Source organism: Sceloporus occidentalis, unplaced genomic scaffold (assembly GCF_023333645.1).
Source record: "Sceloporus occidentalis isolate IW3139 unplaced genomic scaffold, rSceOcc1.0.p SCAF_34, whole genome shotgun sequence".
Lineage (NCBI taxonomy): Eukaryota > Metazoa > Chordata > Lepidosauria > Squamata > Phrynosomatidae > Sceloporus > Sceloporus occidentalis.
In genome coordinates, this window is record NW_028317014.1 from 1,293,270 (window position 1) to 1,314,794 (window position 21,525).

The 21,525-nt window shown below is 38.1% G+C and overlaps 1 protein-coding gene across 1 annotated transcript in view; it reads left to right on the top strand.

The window, feature by feature from the left end:
- The window catches only part of LOC149298120 (uncharacterized), a 93,810-nt gene extending 74,347 nt beyond the window's left edge, over positions 1-19,463 (top strand). Inside the window, exons 19-43 of the mRNA XM_089487623.1 lie at positions 512-691; positions 1,637-1,820; positions 4,326-4,379; positions 5,778-5,849; positions 6,556-6,663; positions 6,749-6,970; positions 7,421-7,582; positions 10,404-10,574; positions 10,814-10,957; positions 11,036-11,161; positions 11,843-12,024; positions 12,404-12,467; positions 12,814-12,888; positions 13,846-13,953; positions 14,097-14,204; positions 14,822-14,893; positions 15,234-15,359; positions 15,448-15,564; positions 15,853-16,014; positions 16,607-16,705; positions 16,796-16,945; positions 17,562-17,669; positions 18,172-18,363; positions 18,550-18,836; positions 19,203-19,463. Coding sequence (XP_089343749.1) covers positions 512-691; positions 1,637-1,820; positions 4,326-4,379; positions 5,778-5,849; positions 6,556-6,663; positions 6,749-6,970; positions 7,421-7,582; positions 10,404-10,574; positions 10,814-10,957; positions 11,036-11,161; positions 11,843-12,024; positions 12,404-12,467; positions 12,814-12,888; positions 13,846-13,953; positions 14,097-14,204; positions 14,822-14,893; positions 15,234-15,359; positions 15,448-15,564; positions 15,853-16,014; positions 16,607-16,705; positions 16,796-16,945; positions 17,562-17,669; positions 18,172-18,363; positions 18,550-18,836; positions 19,203-19,463 — 3,534 coding nt within the window. The remainder of the gene's footprint in view (positions 1-511; positions 692-1,636; positions 1,821-4,325; positions 4,380-5,777; positions 5,850-6,555; positions 6,664-6,748; positions 6,971-7,420; positions 7,583-10,403; positions 10,575-10,813; positions 10,958-11,035; positions 11,162-11,842; positions 12,025-12,403; positions 12,468-12,813; positions 12,889-13,845; positions 13,954-14,096; positions 14,205-14,821; positions 14,894-15,233; positions 15,360-15,447; positions 15,565-15,852; positions 16,015-16,606; positions 16,706-16,795; positions 16,946-17,561; positions 17,670-18,171; positions 18,364-18,549; positions 18,837-19,202) is intronic.
- The last annotated feature ends 2,062 nt before the right edge of the window (positions 19,464-21,525 follow it).

The following is a 21,525-nucleotide window of genomic DNA, read 5'->3' on the forward strand; positions in this document are numbered from 1 at the left end:
AAGGAAGCTTACCATGTCTAAAAACGTGTCTACGGCTAAAGTTTGCGCTATATGTAAAGTTTTTTCCCAACAAAGAGAACAATCTCAGCTTCATTCATAAAGATTATTCTACAATCTGTATCTAGTATTTCTGCCTTCTGAAAAGCACTTGGTATGATTATATGTATATATGATTATATGTATATTTCCATATTGATCTTGGAGAAGACGATAAGCTCAGATCTCCTTCTATGCCAGTATGTTCTGATGCTTGAGAAATAAAATGCAATAAACTTACCAATAGTAGTAAGGGTCTTCAGAAGTTTCTGATATATTTTAGTTGGCCAATATATTCATATAATGCTTCTTACACTCCATACTTATTATTATCTAATTATTATCTTGAATAAGCAATGTATATTATTTTCATGTTGAACAAAATTTGAGCCACCACAAAGCCAAATAATGATTCAGCTGCTTATTGACAGGCCCAAAATATATGAATATTATGCTAAAACATATTGTTTCATAGGGGTCTCTTGGACCACCTGGTGCCCCAGGTCTTAAAGGAGAGAAGGGAGAACCCGTATTTCCAAGCGGCAGAGGTGCTCGAGGAGACCCTGGCTCTGTAGGACCTAGAGGCACCCCAGGTCTGAGTGGAAAACCAGGAAGAGATGGACTTCCAGGACTACCAGGACATCCAGGACCACCTGTAAGTTTCTATTTAAAAAATTGGTCTAATTTAAAGCAGATCTGTCAGTTTTCTGAAGTCCTGTACTTCACTGTTCCATAAAATAAATGAAATCATGTCACAATATTTACAAATTAAATATACATGTGTTAAAAACCCACTTTAAATGTCTACCATGGGGAAAGGTACGTTAACTTCTCAGGGTCGGCATTATTATTCCATCTAATTATGTTGTCTCTTCCCTATTGTTAGATTGCTTATTGTTGGTTATTAGTTCAGACAGGCTTTGTAGGTTAGACGAAGAGAGGACATTGGGTCAGGAAATTGATTAGATAATGCTAGACCGACCAAACTAAAAATCTGCAAAATAATGTCATTATCAAGCGAAAAGCACAAGCTATTTTAGTTATGCTAAAAAGGGAATGGGGGCAGTTCCCCTGTAATGACCCCCATTTCCAGAACTTGGTAAGAAATAATTAAAAAAATCTATGTATCTTTTTTATTTTTTATAAAAATAAAAGCCAAACTTATAGTGTCATAAAACTGCCTGTATGCATACCTGGTGTAGACTATCTTTTCGTGAAGGGTTCGCAGCAAGATAGGGTGAAGCTTGCCTCAGACAGCCTGTAGAGGGTCGGGACCAAGAGGGAAGTGGGCAGAAAGTGGCATTGCCAAATACAGCTTCCCTGCCATTTAAAACAAGATGTGTACAAGCTTCAACCAAAACTCCTATTTTTAATTATTATGATCTTTATAACCTTCATAGACCTTTATAACCTTTGTAATTTGTTTCATAACTGCTGGTGAACTCTGGCTTTCACTCACTACTGTAAGATATACATCCAAAATATCAGTGGTAATAACAATGTATTGCTTGTTCTTTCTTTTTATCATATGCTCTATATTGTACTGAGATCATTGTTAATTAACATATCTCTTCTTGTGATGTCTTCTCTTGCTATGCAGGGTGAGGGTGGACCTGGGATTCCTGGTGAGAAAGGTTATCCAGGGCAGCCTGGCCAGAAGGGCCGTCGAGGGGACAGTGGACCTGCAGGTATTGGCTTTCCAGGCTCCCCAGGATCTCGTGGTCTTCCTGGTGACCCAGGTCAAGCAGGATTTCCAGGACAGCCAGGACCTCCTGGAGAACCAGGTACAAATGTCCATGTATATAAATATATAGCTAATTAGTGGAATATGCTCGTAGACAAGGTTAGTATGACTCTGTCTTGGTTCAGTGTCATAGCTCATTATATTAATTTACCAAATCAGGGCGCAAACAAAGTCCAGACATATTTAGATTTCTGATGAAATTACACTTGGTCTGCTTCAATGTTTTCTATTCTCTCAACTTTCTAGCAAGGGTTACCATCCTTTAAAAACTGATTATGCAAATATGCAATCTATACACCTTGGCTAAATGTGGACTGACTAAGTATAGTTTTGGTAAGGCGTGACATTCTTATGCCTTCATAATAGAAACCTCAGGACCATGATCCACTTTTGATGTATAATTATAATAAAGTTATCAAAGAGACAAGATCCACCTAAATGTAACATGAAGCCTAGCATTTTAACTAAGTAACTCGTCTACTTTATGTACTGTACACAAACCTATTTGGTTTAAAGACAGATTACCCTGTCACACCCTTTGTATGATCACGAGGAAAACTTTGAACGGGTCCAGACTCCAGAGCACCACTTGTGATACTTAAAACCAAAGATTGAGAACTACTTCTATAATATGAATGAATAACTGAGTTTGATTATCTGATTTATGCATTTATATAAAAAGGTTTTGCTCATCTACCCAGTGACAGTTAATTTTTCTGTTCTTAATGTCATCATCTGTTATTTGCCAATTATATGTATTATTTATTTACTGAGAATTATTATTTGTTATATAAATAATATATATATATATAATTTATTTGGATACTTCTGCCTAAATATCATCTACTTTAACTTTACAAGAGTTTACATTTTGCAGGTCGTTGAATTTTGAAAACAATGGTGTTTACATTTAATGTAATAATATATACATATATCTGTGTGTGTTTGAGCCTAGCTTCTGGTTAATAGGTTTTCCATTGAGGAAAGCTGGTAGTCATAAGAAGGAGTTGATAAAAGGCATTGAGTTGAAGCTGGTAGCCATAAAAAGAAAAAAGTATTTAGATTTGGGGCAGGTTTTAGCCCTTGACTCGGTGAGTCTAAAACATTGCACTCATCGAAAAACAAACAAGGGACAATTAACTAATAGCCAACTTCTATAACCTTTACATATACAATAAAGCACTCCTAGTGGATTCATTTACTGTATCTGTGTTGTTATTAAAACAATACAATTCTCTGACACTATTGAAAATTCTACTAACCTGCGGCTGATCTAGAGATCGGTATGGTGGCCGCTGGGGCTTCAGGCTTAGAGCCGTGTAGCTAAACTTGTAAAAAAAGTGACATAATATGATGTAAATACTTTTGTTTCAGAGACTGCTTCCATAGTTACTTTGATGGTCACAATAATTTGTTGGGCATTTTGTTCCAATTCAAACATAACATCATCTTAACATTTAGGCTCGGTTGTGCCCCCTTTGCCAAAAAACGTATTTTGAGCCATGCACAATAGAGTTCAAGCCACAGATGTCATCAGGTGGACCTCACATGCTGTCCTTTCCTGAACATGAACAGAATAGTGTGCCATAAATATAAGCCCGGTCCTTCCGCTATGATATGAGAAGGTATTGGTAACATCTGTGATGGATATACACTTTGGTGCTAGTCTGTACCATATCTGATCTTTTTCCTACATGTCTGTACTTTCAGAGGGCCTGCTTGGGTTTCTTTTTGCTAAACCTGCAATGATTTCAATTAAAAAAATAATGAAAATATTGCTTTTTTTCTGCTTTTGCTTGTTTAATAAATGTATTTCAACTTTCTGCTTAATGCATATTTAACATGTAAAAAACAGCCAAGTATATTCACTATGATGATGCAGCATTGTTTTAGACCGAGCATTGTGAGACTTCAAATGTTTAGTAAAACAGCAATTAACTAGGCTGTTGGTGAAAGGTGATATATCCATAATATCTCCATCTTTTTATTACAAAGGACTGGTAATATTTTAGTTCCATTGTAATCCCTGCAGTTTTGATTTGAAGTATGCATCCCTGGTTAGGAGAGGGTCTTGTACTATATGAGGGACTTCAATTAGTCTCTATATTTTTCATGGGTAGGGGAAATTAGCGATTCACAATCACTTCTTGAATCTTAGAACTTTGCAGAAACAATTGTCCTTTCTGCTTATGTGGATTCTTTAACTGGGAAGTACTGTTCTATGTGTTAACTACCCATCCGTCTCCAAACAGCAATATAAGGAGTTTGATTTATCCATTAATATCTCAACACTAAAGCCCTTTCAATTTTGCTATCTAGTCTCCATTTTGCTATCTAGTCCCCTTTTTGGAAGTATGGGCACCGATGGTTCTTGGACATTGGTTGAGATATGCTATAAATAAGCAGATGTTTTTCTTTGTGAGTTTTTTTATATTGCCATCATCATTGTAAAAGTGTGAATATACTTGTGCTGTGGGTAGCTTTCTCTGTCTTATGATTTCTCTGAGCTATGTTTAACCTGTCCTTCTTTGCTTAACTGGTATAGGTGACTGCTGCTGCGGGGCCAATGTTGGTAATGGAGACTTAGTCACAAAGGGAGGTGAGAGGATAGTGCCTGGTCAAACACGCGTGACCGTTAAGATCCGTGTGATCTCCCGTCACCATTTAGAAAATTCTGAATTTGCTTGCATGTCACATTTGGTAATTGTATACATAACAGTTATCCTTAGGAACGTCTTGAGTGAGTATTGGGCAACCTTTGATATGAGGTTCAGACAAACTAAGTGTTTTGCACTGATTATAATTCTATAATGTCTAGTTCAAAACAACACATTCTGTTATTTTGTCATGAAATGTAGGAAACGCTGGATCGACAAGGTTCCCCACTACTGTTCTTAAGTCCTAAACTTTAGATGTGTTTTCTTAATGAGAATTTTTAGATCCATTTCACTTGTACTAACCTTTCCAAGCCTATTACTATCATTTCATTTTCATCAAGACCTCTAACAAGTAGGTAAATGCTATGTTTGAAAGTGTTTTAATCCTAAATCAAACAAAGCCTGCATCAAGCTTTGGGTAACATTTCAGACTACACGGTGAGTTTTAGAATACAAATGTTGATTCATATGATGTTGTAAGTACAAGGAACAGCCCTGTCCTTAAAGGGTGGACACAGGTGATTGTCCATGGGATCATCCATTGGGTAAGCCTACTCTAGGTTATTCTTAATTAGAAATTAATGTTCTTACTCCACAAGTCGGCTGCATTGTAGTGATTTGTGGCTGGACTCCTGACATGCTTAGGACAAGCCCAGCTTGAATATACTCCCAATCTCATGTAGAGCTAATGCTTTGTATTCAGAGACATATTTTGTGGTTCTGCGGTATGGTGCATTTTTACTTGGTATGGGAAATGGTTACCGTTTATAGAGAGTTAATTGTAAAAATAAACCATATAGCGTTATGCAATAGAGAATAGTTTATAGAGGGTTAATCCAATGCCTTGTGCAATACTAATTGTACCACAAATTACTTGGGAAAAAAAGAACAGTTGAGTTACCTTTGGAGTGTGAAGTGATCCAAGATCTGATGAACAACTAAATAAATGGAACCAAGTACAAACGCACCTTTATTTGGTATTTAATTACAGCATGTTCGGAGATGTGCACACAGCTGCTGGGGATAATATTATTTAGACAGGATTGTAGTATACTTAACAGCTTGTTCCTTCATTCTTTCATCGGTAACATCCGTCCATTTGCCAGTGCTTTTGCTTTCACCAGGAGTGCTATCACAAGAATGATCATTGATGTGTGATTGCGTCATCATTTTCTTTTTTCCCCCCCATTGGTTTTCCACTCCATCACAGTCATAAGCAACATGTCAACAGCTTTAACACAACCATCCAATGCATGTGTTGTGCCACATTTGTGGAGCCCTGACGTATTATGTTTAAGTCAGTTTGGGCTACATAAACTTTCTAATTTGCTTTCATCTAGGGATGACATTGCCTTGCATCATTGCTGGAGAGTCTGGCGCTCCGGGCACTCGTGGCACCCCAGGAACTCCAGGTATGGAGAGGAATTCAACTGATCATTACTAACTTTTCTTGGTCAGTTAGGTAGTTGTATTTTTTATATCTGTGAGTAAGGTTCATATTCATGTTTAATGTTATAAAGTATTGTTGGAAAGTGGTTTCCAGGATTATTTAACATTTTGTTAATGATTATGTTTTTCTTCTTGGTAACATCTTGAAGAGAAAAACATTGAGATTATATAAAATGCACATTGTAATGAGCCCTCAAATCCTTTTTTCAACAGAAATAAAAAAGAGCTTTTTGTTGAATGTTCAGGCCTTATGAGTCAATCAGAATTTAACTTGGCCTAACTCGTGAATGTTTATAGCTGCTTGGGCATTGTCAAATGCACCAAGCAGTTGTATCAGGACACATTAGGTGTCTCTTGTCAAATTCAAGGTGAAACATCCTTTAGCTGTCTAGTTACATAGTCAAAGCTCACTGTAGAGAAAATAAAATGAATGCATTTATTACAGAAATTTGGTTACATAGATAATATTACAAAACAATCATGTTAGAAGAAAACTTTCATCTTACAAATAAATTACTATATTTGTCCCATATTTAAAAATTTTTTATCTAGTGTTGTGTCCTATCATCACAATCTTTGTGAACACCTATTATTAGTCTATCATGTTATAAATTGAGTTTCGTGTATATTGTTGTATACGGAATTTCATGTAAATTATTTCTCATGTAGGCCGTAAAGGTAATAAAGGATTCCCTGGAATCCCAGGACAGCGTGGATTTGATGGCACCAAAGGACAACCGGGCAGCCCAGGTTTTGGAGGAGTACCAGGTCCACCAGGTAAATATGACTATTATTTTTGTCAGTCCCTCCATGAGACATGTTACTCCCTCCTCTAAAGATGATTTGGATTTTGTTGTTCCAGGATTTCCAGGCCCACGTGGAGAGGAAGGTCCTCCTGGGTTCCCTGGCTTGGATGGTCTTGATGGACGTCCTGGAAAGATTGGGATCCCTGGGTCACCAGGTGTGAAAGGAATACGTGGAGACGTTTTGGGAGCTGAACCTGGTGCTCCCGGTGAGCCTGGGCGACGTGGAATCACAGGAGACAAGGGAATTCCAGGAGATTCTGGTTTCCCAGGGCAGAAAGGTACAACATTTTTTAATCAAGTCTCTTTAACAAGACTACTGACCACTTTTAAGATTATTATGTGTCTAGTATTTCTTTTGTTTTTACTCAGAGAATTGAAATTATCACCAAGTATCAAGAAATGCACTATGTACACAATGTATACATTGTTCTGCTCAAAAGTTTGTATTTGTTAATGTTAACTCTGAATGAGTTTAGAGATAGCCCTGCTCATAATAAATGAACCATTTTTGGTTGTTTTGTCTATTTTTTTTAAACATTCTTTGTATTTAAAATTTAAAGATTTATACATTTACAAAATGTATTTTTGGCATTCCACTAGTTTCAGGTGAGGACATGCAAGTTTTCATTTAACTAAATTGGTCTTGCATGCACTCGCAAATAACTTATTTAGTGAATCCCCTTATATGTTTTAATAGTATAAGACACTTTTCTGATATGTATTTTTAGGTTTTGATGGAAGACCTGGTCTGATGGGTGCTAAAGGTGAACAGGGCAATTCAGGTTATCCTGGTAGCCCAGGCCCCAGAGGACCTCCTGGATTTGGAGGGGAAATGGGCATTAAAGGAAAACAAGGTTCTGTTGGAGAAATTGGATACCCTGGATCACCAGGTATGTAAATGTGGTTCATAAAAACAAAGAACAATTCTACAATGCTCAGTGATGGACAGACAGGTTAGCAGTTGTTTCATACACTATATAGGATATAGTGTTATTACAGCGTTATTGCATTTCACACCACAAAACATCATGCTCAGGTGACCCATCATAATGCATAGGCACATTATTGTGAACTCTGTACAACTTACTTGGAGTATATATTCTTTCATGATATTGTGGTGCATGGGGCACAGAAGGTGGACAGACCTTCTAGAGGTCACAATAGAGTTGAGCTATAGAGATATGCATGGGAAATCCATCCTTGTTTGCTTTTGTTAGCACACCTTGGTATAGTAATAAATAATACTAGGTACAGGAAGGTGGAAATACAACTGGCAGCTCCAATGTTTAATTCAAAACATAAAAACCTGTGAATATTTTAAAAACAATAATAACATGTCTTAATAAAGAAAGGGAACAGTGTGGTAAGCAGGGAAAAGTGGTGGTCAAAGTTTTAAAAAAAAACAACACATGGGACGCTAATTTTGTTTTTATTTATACATTTTTGGAGTTTATTTTACATAGCCTCCAGTGCATTTTACTGTGCATGCATTCTTTTTTTATTGGAGTTATAAAATGAGATTTCTGTCTCATTTCCTCCTCCCCTGACTGTTTTTTACAGAAGCAGGCAGTATACTAAGGTATGCTGCAGAGCACACATGCTGGTTAAACATCCATTGAAGTCCATTCTTTAATGATGGCCTTTTATTGAATGTTTGTTTTAAAATACTATGTAGGCAGAACATTTGAGTGACATACAAGTAGTATGTATGAGTGCGGGTGGAATAGCTGCAAAAGCTGCATAGTGTGCGCAGAGCTATCCTTAAGGTATACCTAGGTATACTTAGCTCTAGTAGTCTACAGAGATGTCTTTAATGTAGGGCAAAGAGGGCAGCAGTCCTGGGCCCACAGAAGCTCTCCCTTGGGCTCCCCAACAGCTGCCATAGCTCAGAGGTGGAGGTCCATGCAACAACTGGCACAGACCTTTTCAGTAACACAAGTGCAGGGCATAAGAATATGACAACATTTCCCAGCACCCTGCAGCAGGCGGCATGCAGACTGAATTGGTAGCCATAACCCCAATTTGTGTCAACGGTTGGGTAAGGAGTCCAATAGGTAGGTGTTCGGCACAAATATCTTATCTGGTGTTGGGGTAGTGTATTTTTAAGGTAAATATTTAATGACTTGGTTAAAATCACAACAGCAGGGTTTACAGTAAAGGGAACTGAAATACAACACATGCCAGTTCTTAATATGTTTTCTAGACCCCCAAACCACTGGTAATCATGCACTACCTGCAGAAATGATTTTCTAATATAAATCACTAACCTGAAACCAATGAAGTACTTGGCACCTTTCTTCACACAGATCTCATCTATGTAATGAAATGTCTGCCTCCTCGATACTGCCACATTCTGTTTCTCCACCAGCTGTTTTGATTACTGATGTTCTTCTTCCTCTTTAGGATGCTCTAGTTAAGGGTTAGCCGTTCTCTAAGCATTGATGAACTAAGCATCCTCTGTGTTGTAGTTCACCAAAAGCTGGATAATGATGGGTTAACTCATACTGGTCTAGCAGAATACTGGTTCACCTATTTGCTGCATCTTTTGGTCTGCGGGTTGCCATCTCTATGTGTTCTTTCTTTCATACATTTTGTCTATTTTTCCTTCATCGTGCCTTTAATGCAAATCCACCAACCTTCCACTTATTTGATGTCATTCTCTATGATTTGGGCTTCTTCACATAGGCTGCCAAGGTGAGAAAAGCCAATGTAGCATAAAAGCAAACGGACTAACAGCCTAGCTTTTCATGCTGCAAGCATTGCACTGACCATAGGTGACACCCCTTATTTACGAATCTACTTTGTAAGAACCATTGGATTAAGTATGCTCAAGTATTGTAAAACAACTGTAGCTATTTCAATGCACTCAATGCTACCATGATTTATAAAAATGAAGCTATAATGTAAAAAAAAATTAAAAAATTATAATAATATTAGCACTTCTTGATATGTTATTCATTTGCAGCTTTCTATTTGGCAGCATTCAATTCACAAACACTCTTCATAAGCAACTTTAGTTAATTACCAAGGGTGGTTGTTTTTTTCTGCTTTATTGACATAAAAATATAAATAAGACTTACACTAACATATATATATATATATATATATATATATATATATATATATATATATATATATGTATATAATATCCTGAATTTAAAATTCTACTTCAAGTCACTAGTGTATTTAATTGAAAACGATGCCTACAGGTTCATCTGATACTTATGTGTGCTTCAACTTCTGACAATGGTTCCCATTTATTCTGCCTAAAGATTGAAATATTTTTTGCAAAATTTGAAAGCATTGTTGGATATTAGATACAGATCTGGAAATTAATGAACCATAAGGGGTTTCACTGCAGTCACTTTCTTAGTGTTGTAGGCAGGCAGTAGTCTTGCGGTAGGCAAAACTTTGGAACACTAATGCTTTGGCAGCTAACACTTCGCCTGCTAGGTACCTAAATGTAGAAACTTGTAAGGCTTACTTGTCGTTTCATCCAATAACACATTGCTTTTATCTTTGTAACTTCACCGCTCGAGGATCCAGCTGATGGATGCTATTAATTATTTGTGTATCAGAAGGGTCCAAATTGATTTTCCACCCTTTCTGGCACACAAACCTTTAAACCCCCTCTAGAAGTGATGGGTTTTGTTTCAATGTTATTATTGGTGGCTTTCCAGTAGTGAATATGTGTGTGTGCATATGTTTCAGGTTTCCCAGGGCCAAAGGGTATAGTTGGAGACAGAGGCCTACCAGGCCCAACTGGCATTAAAGGACTTCCAGGCATTCCTGGAGATCGAGGTAGCCCTGGACAATTTGGACTTCCAGGTCCACAAGGGCCTGGTGGACGTGATGGTCGTCCAGGGTTCCCAGGAATTAAAGGTGAGGACGTCACAAAATACTTTATGTTAAACTTATTTGTGTTCCACTGCTTCACGTTATTCATTGTAATAACTGCATTAACCTCATATGCTCACAAAAAACACCCTGCGTGTAATCCTGATTTTGGGACATTAGTGCTACAAATGAGTTGGTTGTAGAAAACTTGGGTAGAGAAGCAAAAGACTGCCTCAAAAAAGGGTTTGAACCGACTTATAATAATGTTACAATATCTGTTTCAGGCGAAAAGGGATCTCCTGGTGTGATTGGATTTCCCGGCATGCCTGGTTTGCCAGGATCTCTGGGTGGCATTGGATTTAAAGGAATCAGTGGGTTTCCTGGGAGAGATGGAATTCCTGGGCTGGATGGAATTAAAGGAGAAAAAGGTAAATGGCCTTGTCACACTTTAAAACCATAACTAAATTAATAATTGCTACAATAATATTCATTTTTTTATTTTCCAGGCAACAGAGGTGAACCCGGTCTTCCTGGTCGTAATGTAACAATCTCTCCATCTGAGTTATCGTCTTTGAGGGGAGATGTAGGAGAGAAAGGAGAAAGTGGGCGTCCTGGCTTTCCCGGACCCAGAGGTAACTGGGGAACTAAAATTCAGCCAAAAACACTTAATCTGAAACTAATTTTCCTTAGTTAAACAATGTTAATCCCCAGTCCCTAACAATGCAGTTTGCATAGTGGGAATAAAATAGTGGTCCGTAATCCACAATTACAAAAGTATGTAGAAACAATACTAGTAAAAAAAAGCCACAAGTGTTCAGCGATACCAGTAGACTGTGCACTGGCAAGAATCTCTTTTTAGTAGGCATTCAAATATGTGTGTGGCCAAATAAACCACTGTTAAGAACCAACCATATCTTTCTCATTCTCTTCCAAAACATATTAAGCCAACCATCTTTATATACTGTACAAAGACAAGGATTTCCAGAGATTGTTACCACTCCTTACTTATTCTGAGTTCCTGCAAAGCTCTGGAAAAAAACACAATTTTCTCTAATTTAGCTAGAAAAATATAGTAAATATTCTTAATTTACACGCTAGGGCATATTGAAGTGAGAGATGACTGAGATTGTTTACTGAATAACAATACAATAGTTGCCCTTTCTATGTATTCTCTTTAAAAGGTATGTGTTTGGTAAAATACTAAATGTTTCTCAGACATGTAGGGAAAATATCATGACTGCTCCCAACAGTCTATTTCTTAAACAATGCTTACTGTTGCATTATCAGTAACAATACTTGTGTTTTTTTTATAGGTGATAAAGGTCTTTCTGGCCCTCCTGGCCCACCAGGCTTCCCTGGCCAGCCAGGTGCACCAGGAAGAGAGAAGGGCCGTCCTGGGGAGCCAGGGCGGCCTGGAAATTTTGGAAGACCAGGATTTCCTGGGCCAAATGGAGAACCCGGGATCATTGGGTTTCCTGGGATGCCTGGACCAAAGGTAAAAATGCTTTTTTAAATAGATTTTACTAGGAGGGAGACGTGTATATATATATATATATATATATATATATATATATATACGTGCAAACTGTTAGTAGTTAGATTACAGCAAAAACATATCAAAGCCCCCTTAATTTCTCCATGATTGTGTCATTTATCTACGTATTCTGTAAAATATGTTCGATAAAAGCAGTTTACAACTTTTATACCCCCAGTACTTTTTACCTTAAATCCTTATATATTTTGTATGTACGATTATGATATATATTCTAATAAACTGTGGGGCGCATACCGCTCTTATTACAGTTTAACATGCCTTCCAATGTGTCAAAATTACAAATATTCTCCATTAATACTAACTCTATTTTGAGTTATAGGGTGATGACGGATTTCCTGGACCGCCCGGTTTCTCTGGCAGTCCGGGTCAACCAGGACCTAAAGGTGAGGTTATAAACATGTACATGCTCCACTACAAAAGGCAAAGTCTTATATGCAGCCCCCCTCTCAGCTTGTCTCACTGGCACCATCGCACTTTGATTTTTCACATGGAAAGGTTCTCCAAAAAACGTATTCTTACCAGTCCATGTTTGTGGAGACCAAGGAGAACAGATTGCCCTGATATCCTTCTAGGCCACTAGGATATAGATTTACATGATCACAGCTAAAATCTGTGCAGTCCTTATAGTCCTTATATGACATATCTTGTATACATCAAGTCCTCAACATATCCTAAGCTATTATTGTAAGCTTGGTAAACCTGTAACCCATTTCCCTTTCCTTGTCTCAGGTGAAAGGGGGGAATCTTTGGGACAGCCAGGTCGGCCAGGAAATAAAGGAGAACCAGGATCACCTGGAATCCCAGGTAATAACACAACCTGTTTTCCATTCTCTGCCAATGTATCATTTTACACTTCTCCTTGAGGAGAAGTCCATACAGGATGCAACATCATTGTACATATTGACGGATAAAGAGATCCATATTAACTGATGTGAACATTACTAGATGTATAAACATACTGATATATCTATATTCTAAAACATGGAACATGACCAGAACTGCTGACATTACCAGTACACAGATTTGTTGGTGATCTATTCATAATTGCAACTTGACAGCCGATATGGAGGAGGTAGCCGTAAAGCAGTCATTCAAGATTATAACATTTTCATTCAACATGTGTAATGATAGAAAAAATCTAATTGCTTCTTAACCCATTGGAACAAGCTAGATCTCTGTCAGACTGGATCATAAATATTACTGATAATTAATTTTTTTGTGAATCCACAAGTGTGGTGGTTTCTTTGAATTACCTAATATTTGTCTTCTCCACTGTTCTACATTAAAAGTCCGCAACATCTGGTTGTTTCATCTTTTATATGTTATAGGCAAACATCTTAGATTGTGTTTTGTCTAATAGTGATTGCTAGCTGTGATGTAGCCTGAAACCTGGAGCCTGCTTAATATATATATTTCCAAAACGATAGAGACTAAGCTGTGGCGCACTAGTGTCACCTCATTTTTATTGTTGGCCTAAGATCAACAAAACTTCTTTCAACCCTTCTTCTGCCCAGTTGGGGCTTTCCTGAAGCAGTAATTCTGCTAGTTCGGCAAAATGCTTACTAGTTTGCTGGTGTCGCTAGAGAAGCTCTGCTTGTTGCATTGAGCATCTTCTGTATTTGCGTTCTGAGTTATACTGCATTCTGCCCCAGTCATTTGGATGAATACAAGTCAAAATAACAAAACCAGCCACATTTCTGTTATATGAATTGTATTATTATTTTTTATTCATTGACGAGTAAGGTATTGTCTGTATTATAGGTTCTAGGGGATTTGATGGCCCTCCTGGAGATGGTGGCCAAATAGGAAACCCAGGAAATCCAGGACAAAAAGGGTTATTGGGAGACTTTGGTCGTCCAGGATCACCAGGTAACACAATACACCCGCAGCCTATCATATTAACATAAAGCATTTTTAAAGGTGTAGCACGTGCTGAACATATGGAAACATATTGTGGCTAATGTTATGTTAAAGGTTTCAACCATTTATTATTCTACCTTTTACATTTGCAGGAGGTCCAGGTCTCAATGGATTTAGAGGGAACCCTGGATTGGTAGGAACCCCTGGATTACAAGGAGCACCTGGATTCCCTGGATCACCGGGTTCTCCAGGTGTTAAAGGTACTAAATTAACAAATGTTTTACTTATTTATCTGTAACAATAAACTAAACGTAACACTTGGGTCCAGTGTCGTCCAACTTGGGTCCGTCCCGGCACAAAAATACTGCCTATGCTCATTGCATTACACTGTGCAGAGGCAGCATTGCGTTTTAACGGTGTACGTCTGACACATACAGCCTAAAGACTTGTAAGTGAGCTACAAACTACCCAGTATCTTTACTGGGTAGCCTAAAGCTTAATGTTGCAGGGTCCCGGGATCCAAGACGGAAATATTGGTAAGTAAGGCTTACCAATCATGTGCACTAAATATGGAATTGTTGATATTTTTGTTTACAGCAGTATTTAATACAAAATGGTGTCCTTTGTAATGATGAAGACCATTTCAGAAGGAGATCCATCAGCTGGGCTTAAAAATATTCAGATAAAACAGATAGTAATAGGGATTAATTGAATGTATCTTAATGAAGATATGATGGTTCCTAACAGTATAAGCAGATATATAGAAAAGCCTGAAGCCTTGGTCCTCATGGCAATGCTCTTACAAGATGCGTTGTTCCACCAGAACTCATTTTATGACTTTTGGATGTCTCATTATTATTATGTTCTTCTGTTATAGGATTCCCCGGACTTCCAGGTCTGGATGGACTGAATGGTTTACCTGGCACCAGAGGATCACCTGGAACACCTGGTAATTATATTTATATTCCTCCTCTCAACATGGTAGTGCTTTAGGAGGAGTATTGTTCTGCGGTATTCTGGTATAATCGTAGATTCTGTATCCAAGTGATACGATGAATTCAGATTACAGAAAGTAGGTATTGCTGCACTGGTTTCAAAGAAGAAAGCTTGTGAAAACAGATGGTGGGCTGACTTAATCATAGCTGAAGATGTCTAGCTTTCAAGACCACACAGGTCTAATCGGATGTGATGCAAAAGAAAGATCCTGAGATGTTCCATGTTCAGATTTATTTAGAAGTTATGAATCAAAAGCTGGATGTATGGATTTTAACAATTACTTTTGTTTGCAGGGCTTAGTGAAGCGGGACGACCAGGATCCCCAGGACTTCCAGGGCCAAAAGGTGAAGCCGGGTCTGTCAGCAGAGTGCCTGGTCAACCTGGACTATCTGGGCCCAAAGGATTACGTGGAGACACAGGTAAAATAATAGTGTCATACTTCATAGTTGTCAACACCTTTCTGTAATCATGTTCTTTCTGATGCTGATCCTACATTATATTTTTCAGGTGGACCTGGCGCAGTAGGCTCTCCTGGTCTTCCTGGACCACCGGGCATAACATTTCCCTCCAACATCCCTGGAAAACCTGGGGATCCTGGTCCTCCTGGACGAGATGGGGAGTCAGGTATGTCTCTAAACAAAACCATTCAGTCAAAAAGCCAAGCAGTCCATCTGTAGAGCTGGCATTCTGAGTTACAATCTGTGAGTAAAACACAGCTGTGATAGGATGAAAATATAAAACACTAAGTAGAACAGGGAGGATCGTTGCAGATAGGGGAATCAGCGCTATTGATGCGGGAGTCCCCATTAGGTCAGGGCTATTTTATTTTTATGGCATGTCTTTGTATGGAATAAAACTGTGAATATTCAGATGCACAATTTGATTATGAGACTTTTTTTGTTTTTTGTCAAGGATTTTCTGGTGCTCCAGGCCCACGAGGACCCTCAGGTCCGGCGTCTGATCAAGGTGATACTGGAGACTCAGGGATCCCTGGAATGCCTGGAAGACCTGGCATCAAAGGAGATCCTGGAATAAATGGAATTCCAGGAAGCCCTGGAGCCTCGGGAATAAAAGGTACATGTGTGTCTGTATATATGTGTATGTGTGTATATATATATTTATATATATATACATGGTAAGATACCACCCCATATTAATTTCAAGCAGCATAATATGCTACTCACCTACAAGATGGAGAGAGTTTAACCTACTTCCAGCGAGATGACTTATAAGGTTAAGCTAAAGAGTGCGTCATGTAATTTTTTTCTTGACCCCTTTTTTCATCCATATCTATATTAGACAAAATTTTACTTGGAATGTATTTGTTCCTTTTATTAATTTACTTAGAAAGTGTTTTACCAGGTAGAATACATTAAGATTTATTCTTGTTTCCAAGTATGTCCTGGTTACCAAGTCCAGAAATCGTTTTACATGCAGGGTATAGTTATTGATATAAAAATATAGAGAAAAATACCAATAGACATCTATAGACAGTGTAAGTAGGAGTTTTTAGTCTAATAACATGTACATTCTGTTTTCAGGGGTTTTAGGTTATTTGAAGGAATCGGGGAGGCCTATTTTTGCTTCAGCAAAAGCATAGTAAAGTTCTTAGTACTGTACTTCCACTGGTAGATCACTGATTGTTTCATGTTTTTGTCTTACCAAGGTTTGAGAGGGGATCCCGGCTTTATTGGAAGTCCAGGGAAGGAAGGTCCTGTAGGAGATGCCGGCCTTCCTGGTCCAAAGGGAGAAAAGGGCTATCCAGGTAAGTATAATGAAATGAGCTTTTAGCATTATCTTCTGTAACCGTAAGAGTTTATTCATATGCAGTGTCTTGTTACATCTTTACCTTTAGGTACCCCAGGCATCCCCGGACTTCCAGGTCCAGCACCATTACCTGATGATGGTGGACAAGTCGCTATTGGATTGCCAGGTCTGCCTGGAGTTAATGGTTTTCCTGGTGGGCCTGGACAACAAGGGCAGCTGGGGCCTGTTGGCCCAGTAGGTAAGATCAGGAGTAGAGATGAACAGCTATGCAGAACAGATATTTAAACCATTTTCTTTGTTGGCCCCCTGCTGAATATAGTCATGTGTCTTTTCACCAAAAAAAATATGTATAAAGTATATGCGTCTCTCTGCCAGAAAGATAAGTAACATGTTTCACTCCTCTAGCACATACATGATTAACCTGGGCAGTATGACTGTGGCACAGATTTCAATTGTAAGATTAAAAACAAATGATGGTTTTTACCTGTTACAACCCATAACACACCGCTTACTGACTCTGGCTTGAGTCGAGTTTTTAATTGAGTTGAAAAAAGGGCTCAGTAGTAGGGGGCTTCAGCCAAAACTTCATCAAACTCTATCGACGAATCACTTCATGACTCTACTAGCAGACAAACAACTCAACTGCAGTGAGGTGCAATGTAATGAATGATTAGAACTGTCTCTCTCTCTACCATTCTCTTTCTTTCTGTATAGTGAGGTATTCGAACAAATACAGTATAATTATACCCATTATATATAACTATGTGTGGGACACAAATAGTACATGTGTTTACATTTGTAACAAGTTGGTGTAACAAAGTAACACTTGTGAAAACTGTTGATAGGTGGCAAAGGTGGTCCTGGCAGACCTGGGCAGATGGGAAATAAAGGCTCACCAGGTGCTCCTGGCATTATAGGCGACCCCGGCTTTGATGGCATCCCTGGGCTTCCTGGACTTGAAGGTAAATGTATCAGGGGATCTATTTAAGCACTACCATAGAAAAAGAGGTCACAGTCTAATAATGGTGGAAAGGTGGGCAGAAAAAAAAAGAAATACCCCTAAAAAAAACATATAAAAGGTAAAAGGATGGCAATAAAATGAAAATGGAAAAATAAATCCTCAAACACAATTTTAATAATAAATAAGCAGTGGTTGTAAAACTATAAACTATATATTATTATGGTGTACAATCACCATCATTTTATTGCGCCCCTTTTACACTTTATTTGTATAGGAAGATATATGGTTTATCGTTTCAAGTGAGATGGCATGAAATAAAACCAGGAAATAAAAGTAGTGTTCTGGTTTATTTTTTTTAGACCTCACATTTGGCAGTACATGTATATTATCTAGCCCTTTCCTGTAGACAGTAATTATACTACAGCTTTACATTACTATAGGATCTATTTTGAAATTGTTCACACTATTTTATTTTATTCACTGTATATCATTCATGATCTTAGGTCTCCCTGGAAAGCAGGGTTCCTATGGTTTACCCGGCATGCCTGGCCGAAGTGTTAATGTCGGGTACACTCTAGTGAAGCACAGTCAATCTGAGCAAGTTCCACCATGTCCACTCGGAATGGCCCGTCTGTGGGAGGGATACAGCTTGTTATATGTAGAAGGGCAGGAGAAAGCTCACAATCAAGACTTGGGTAAGTGACCTGTGTGGTGTCAATGGGAGCTCATTATGTCAATATCAGCCTGCAGAGTTTAAGCCTGTAGAATTAACATTCCCTTACAGGATCTGTAGTCCAACAAAAGCAGGATATCAGCTATGTAAGAATACTGAAATGATGAGTGGTCAATAAATAAGTTTCTGATTTTGATGTGTTTCCCAGGCCTTGCTGGTTCCTGCTTGCCTCGGTTCAGCACCATGCCATTTATTTACTGCAACATCGATGAAGTTTGCTATTACGCCAGCAGAAATGACAAGTCCTATTGGCTCTCTACAACGGCTCCAATTCCAATGATGCCAGTGAGCAGCACACAGATCAGAAGCTACATCAGCCGCTGTTCCGTATGTGAGGCACCTTCTCAGGCAGTGGCTGTTCACAGTCAAGATAACACCATCCCACAGTGTCCAGACGGATGGAGAAGTCTCTGGATTGGATATTCTTTTCTCATGGTAAATATAATGTGGACTGCCGTAAGGTTTCTCTGAACCAGATATTTTTATATGAACGTTTAGGGCCCACATTTAAAGTTCCCTAGTGAACGTTTGGTTTTAGTTTATGCTGGAGACCACTTGGTGTGACACCAGACAGAAGCTATACTCTGACCATTTTAACCACCATTCTCTTCCTTGTTTCAAGTGGAATCTCCACAAACCAAATATACCATAGACCAAATTGATATTTTAATGAAGAAATCAAAGTGATTCTCAGATCTGCTATATTGCTGAACCACATTACATGTTTCTCCATTTAAAATTGTCAATTACATAATGAAATTTCATGTGAACTATTAACTTATCGATCATTTATTGTTACAGCATACTGCAGCAGGTGCTGAGGGTGGTGGACAATCTTTGGTATCGCCAGGTTCCTGCCTTGAGGATTTCAGGGCTACACCATTCATTGAATGTAATGGGGCACGAGGAAGCTGTCATTACTTTGCCAACAAGTACAGTTTCTGGCTAACCACTGTTGAAGAAACAAAGCAGTTTGCTGGTGCACCCCAGTCGGAAACCCTGAAATCTGGGCAGCTCCGAACACGTGTGAGCCGTTGTCAAGTGTGCATGAAGAACTTGTAGCACAGCTGACTAAGCAGAAACTCTTTTACTTCCATCCTCACAGAAAAGGTGGAAGTTAGCTTGTGAGATCAACATTTCTATGCCTCTGAGTTTGGGGGGAAAAAAGCATCATCCGATGAAATAATATCTGCTGTAACCTCATCAGTAAAGTATAAATTGATGAGTGACATAGCACCGTACAATGAAGTATGGACCTTCTCATTTTTGGAACCTGAATATATTTTACAAAGAATGGTGCTAAGCTTTTTTTTTTGTCTTTTTGATGTTTTACTCATGGCTACCTCAGAAAGGCCTCCCATAAATTCCTAACTGTGGTGCTAGCTACTCCCTCTTGCCTACAAATAACACCTCTGCATTCTACAATTCTTTTATCAAGGGTGATCTTGGAAGTCCTATCACACCATACCTAGGCAATTACCAGGAACATCTGGTTATTAGTGTCTATACTTTTTTTAAAGCCAGATTAACACATGCCTAGGTGTAAAGAAGCACAGAACATTTAAAAAAAACAAGTACACGAGGTCAAAAACGCAAGGATCCAGATGTAGAGCGGCAGCCATGTTTCTTTCCCTTGTATCTCTGTTGCTACAGAACATACTAAACATTCCTCTACTTAGATCAAGATAACCAACATATAGATTAATCTTTTCTATAACTTGATTATCATTCACCACGTATCCTCAAATACAATAGGTGAGCCTGTGACTTGCCGAGCGTCGGGGGAAGTGTAGTTCCATAACATGCGGAGAGCTGTCTCATGGCCACACTTCTACAGGGAAGCAGACAGAGTGCAAATGTTAATTTGGGCAACATAGTCTATTATGTACTGAAACAGGTTCATTGTAGGTGCTAAACATAAATTACAATTTGTTTTCTTCGGAGGATGTCTGTAATTTATGGCAGAATAATGCAATATTGGTCACCGTTCAGGAGCTGAATGGGTTACAATTTTTTGTAATAATAATAAGTTGTATGATGTGTTCTCCAGAAGGTATGTATCACCCATTGTTAAGATACAATTTTATATATTATATATATTTTGTATGTGAATGTTTTTGTTAAAATTTCCAACCACTAGAGCCTGGTCTTTCAGAGGTAGCCTTGGTTCAATTATTTTATTACTAGAATTTAATAATAATTTTTAATGTTTTCACAGAGATCTATCTACAAGCTAGAAAAAAAGAACATATATAATTATATAAATTGTAGTCAATGATACTTGTGCAACAGATTGTTATATACTTTTATATTTTTTTCCACACTTTTCTTTTTGCCCATTCAGTATAGCTAATGACCTGTTTTAGTCTTATCCACACAGAAAAAGGGTCAATCAAACAATCACATAATAATGACATCTCAAGAGGTCGACAGAACCATTAATAGGCTAAAATTGTACAGAGAGATCTGAGTGACCACTGTGTAAATTTAAAATAAATTCTATCTCTGATTAACCTGTGTGTTCTTATTTGTTCCTGAGTTTAAGTTTCTCATTGTATTCAGAATGAGAACCATAACCAAAGATGGTCATTTATTTTTAGAATGTATTATTATTAAGTGAATGTGCTGTTTGAAATACAATGTAGTTGGTCAATAGGACATATAGAAGTCCTCCTCGGGTTTTAACTCTGATGCTAAACTTTAGATTATTAGTCCCCCAATCTAAGAAATGTTTTTGGACTGGCTGGTCAGGATCCCATTATTAGTCTACCGGCAGGTTTGCTATATCTGGCAACTCATGAGATCTTTATACTAACCATGGGCTGAGACGAAAGTAGCTAATACAGGAGGCTAACTCTTGGGGGAAAGTAATGTCAAGTAAAGATCCTAACTAGGTCCATAAAATTTCAAAACTTGGGTGGAATTCAATGAATCACCAGCCTGATCACAACATCTGTTGGTTAACTCACCCATTCACACAGGATCACACCCATTAAAGAATCATTTTTGGGGAATAAAATCAAATATGTTACAAAGTGTTGATATAGAGAATTCCATCGCTTGAGCCATGTAAACCTAGTTATTCAAAATAAATAAAGATTTAGGGCTGTTTAACAAATAGCAA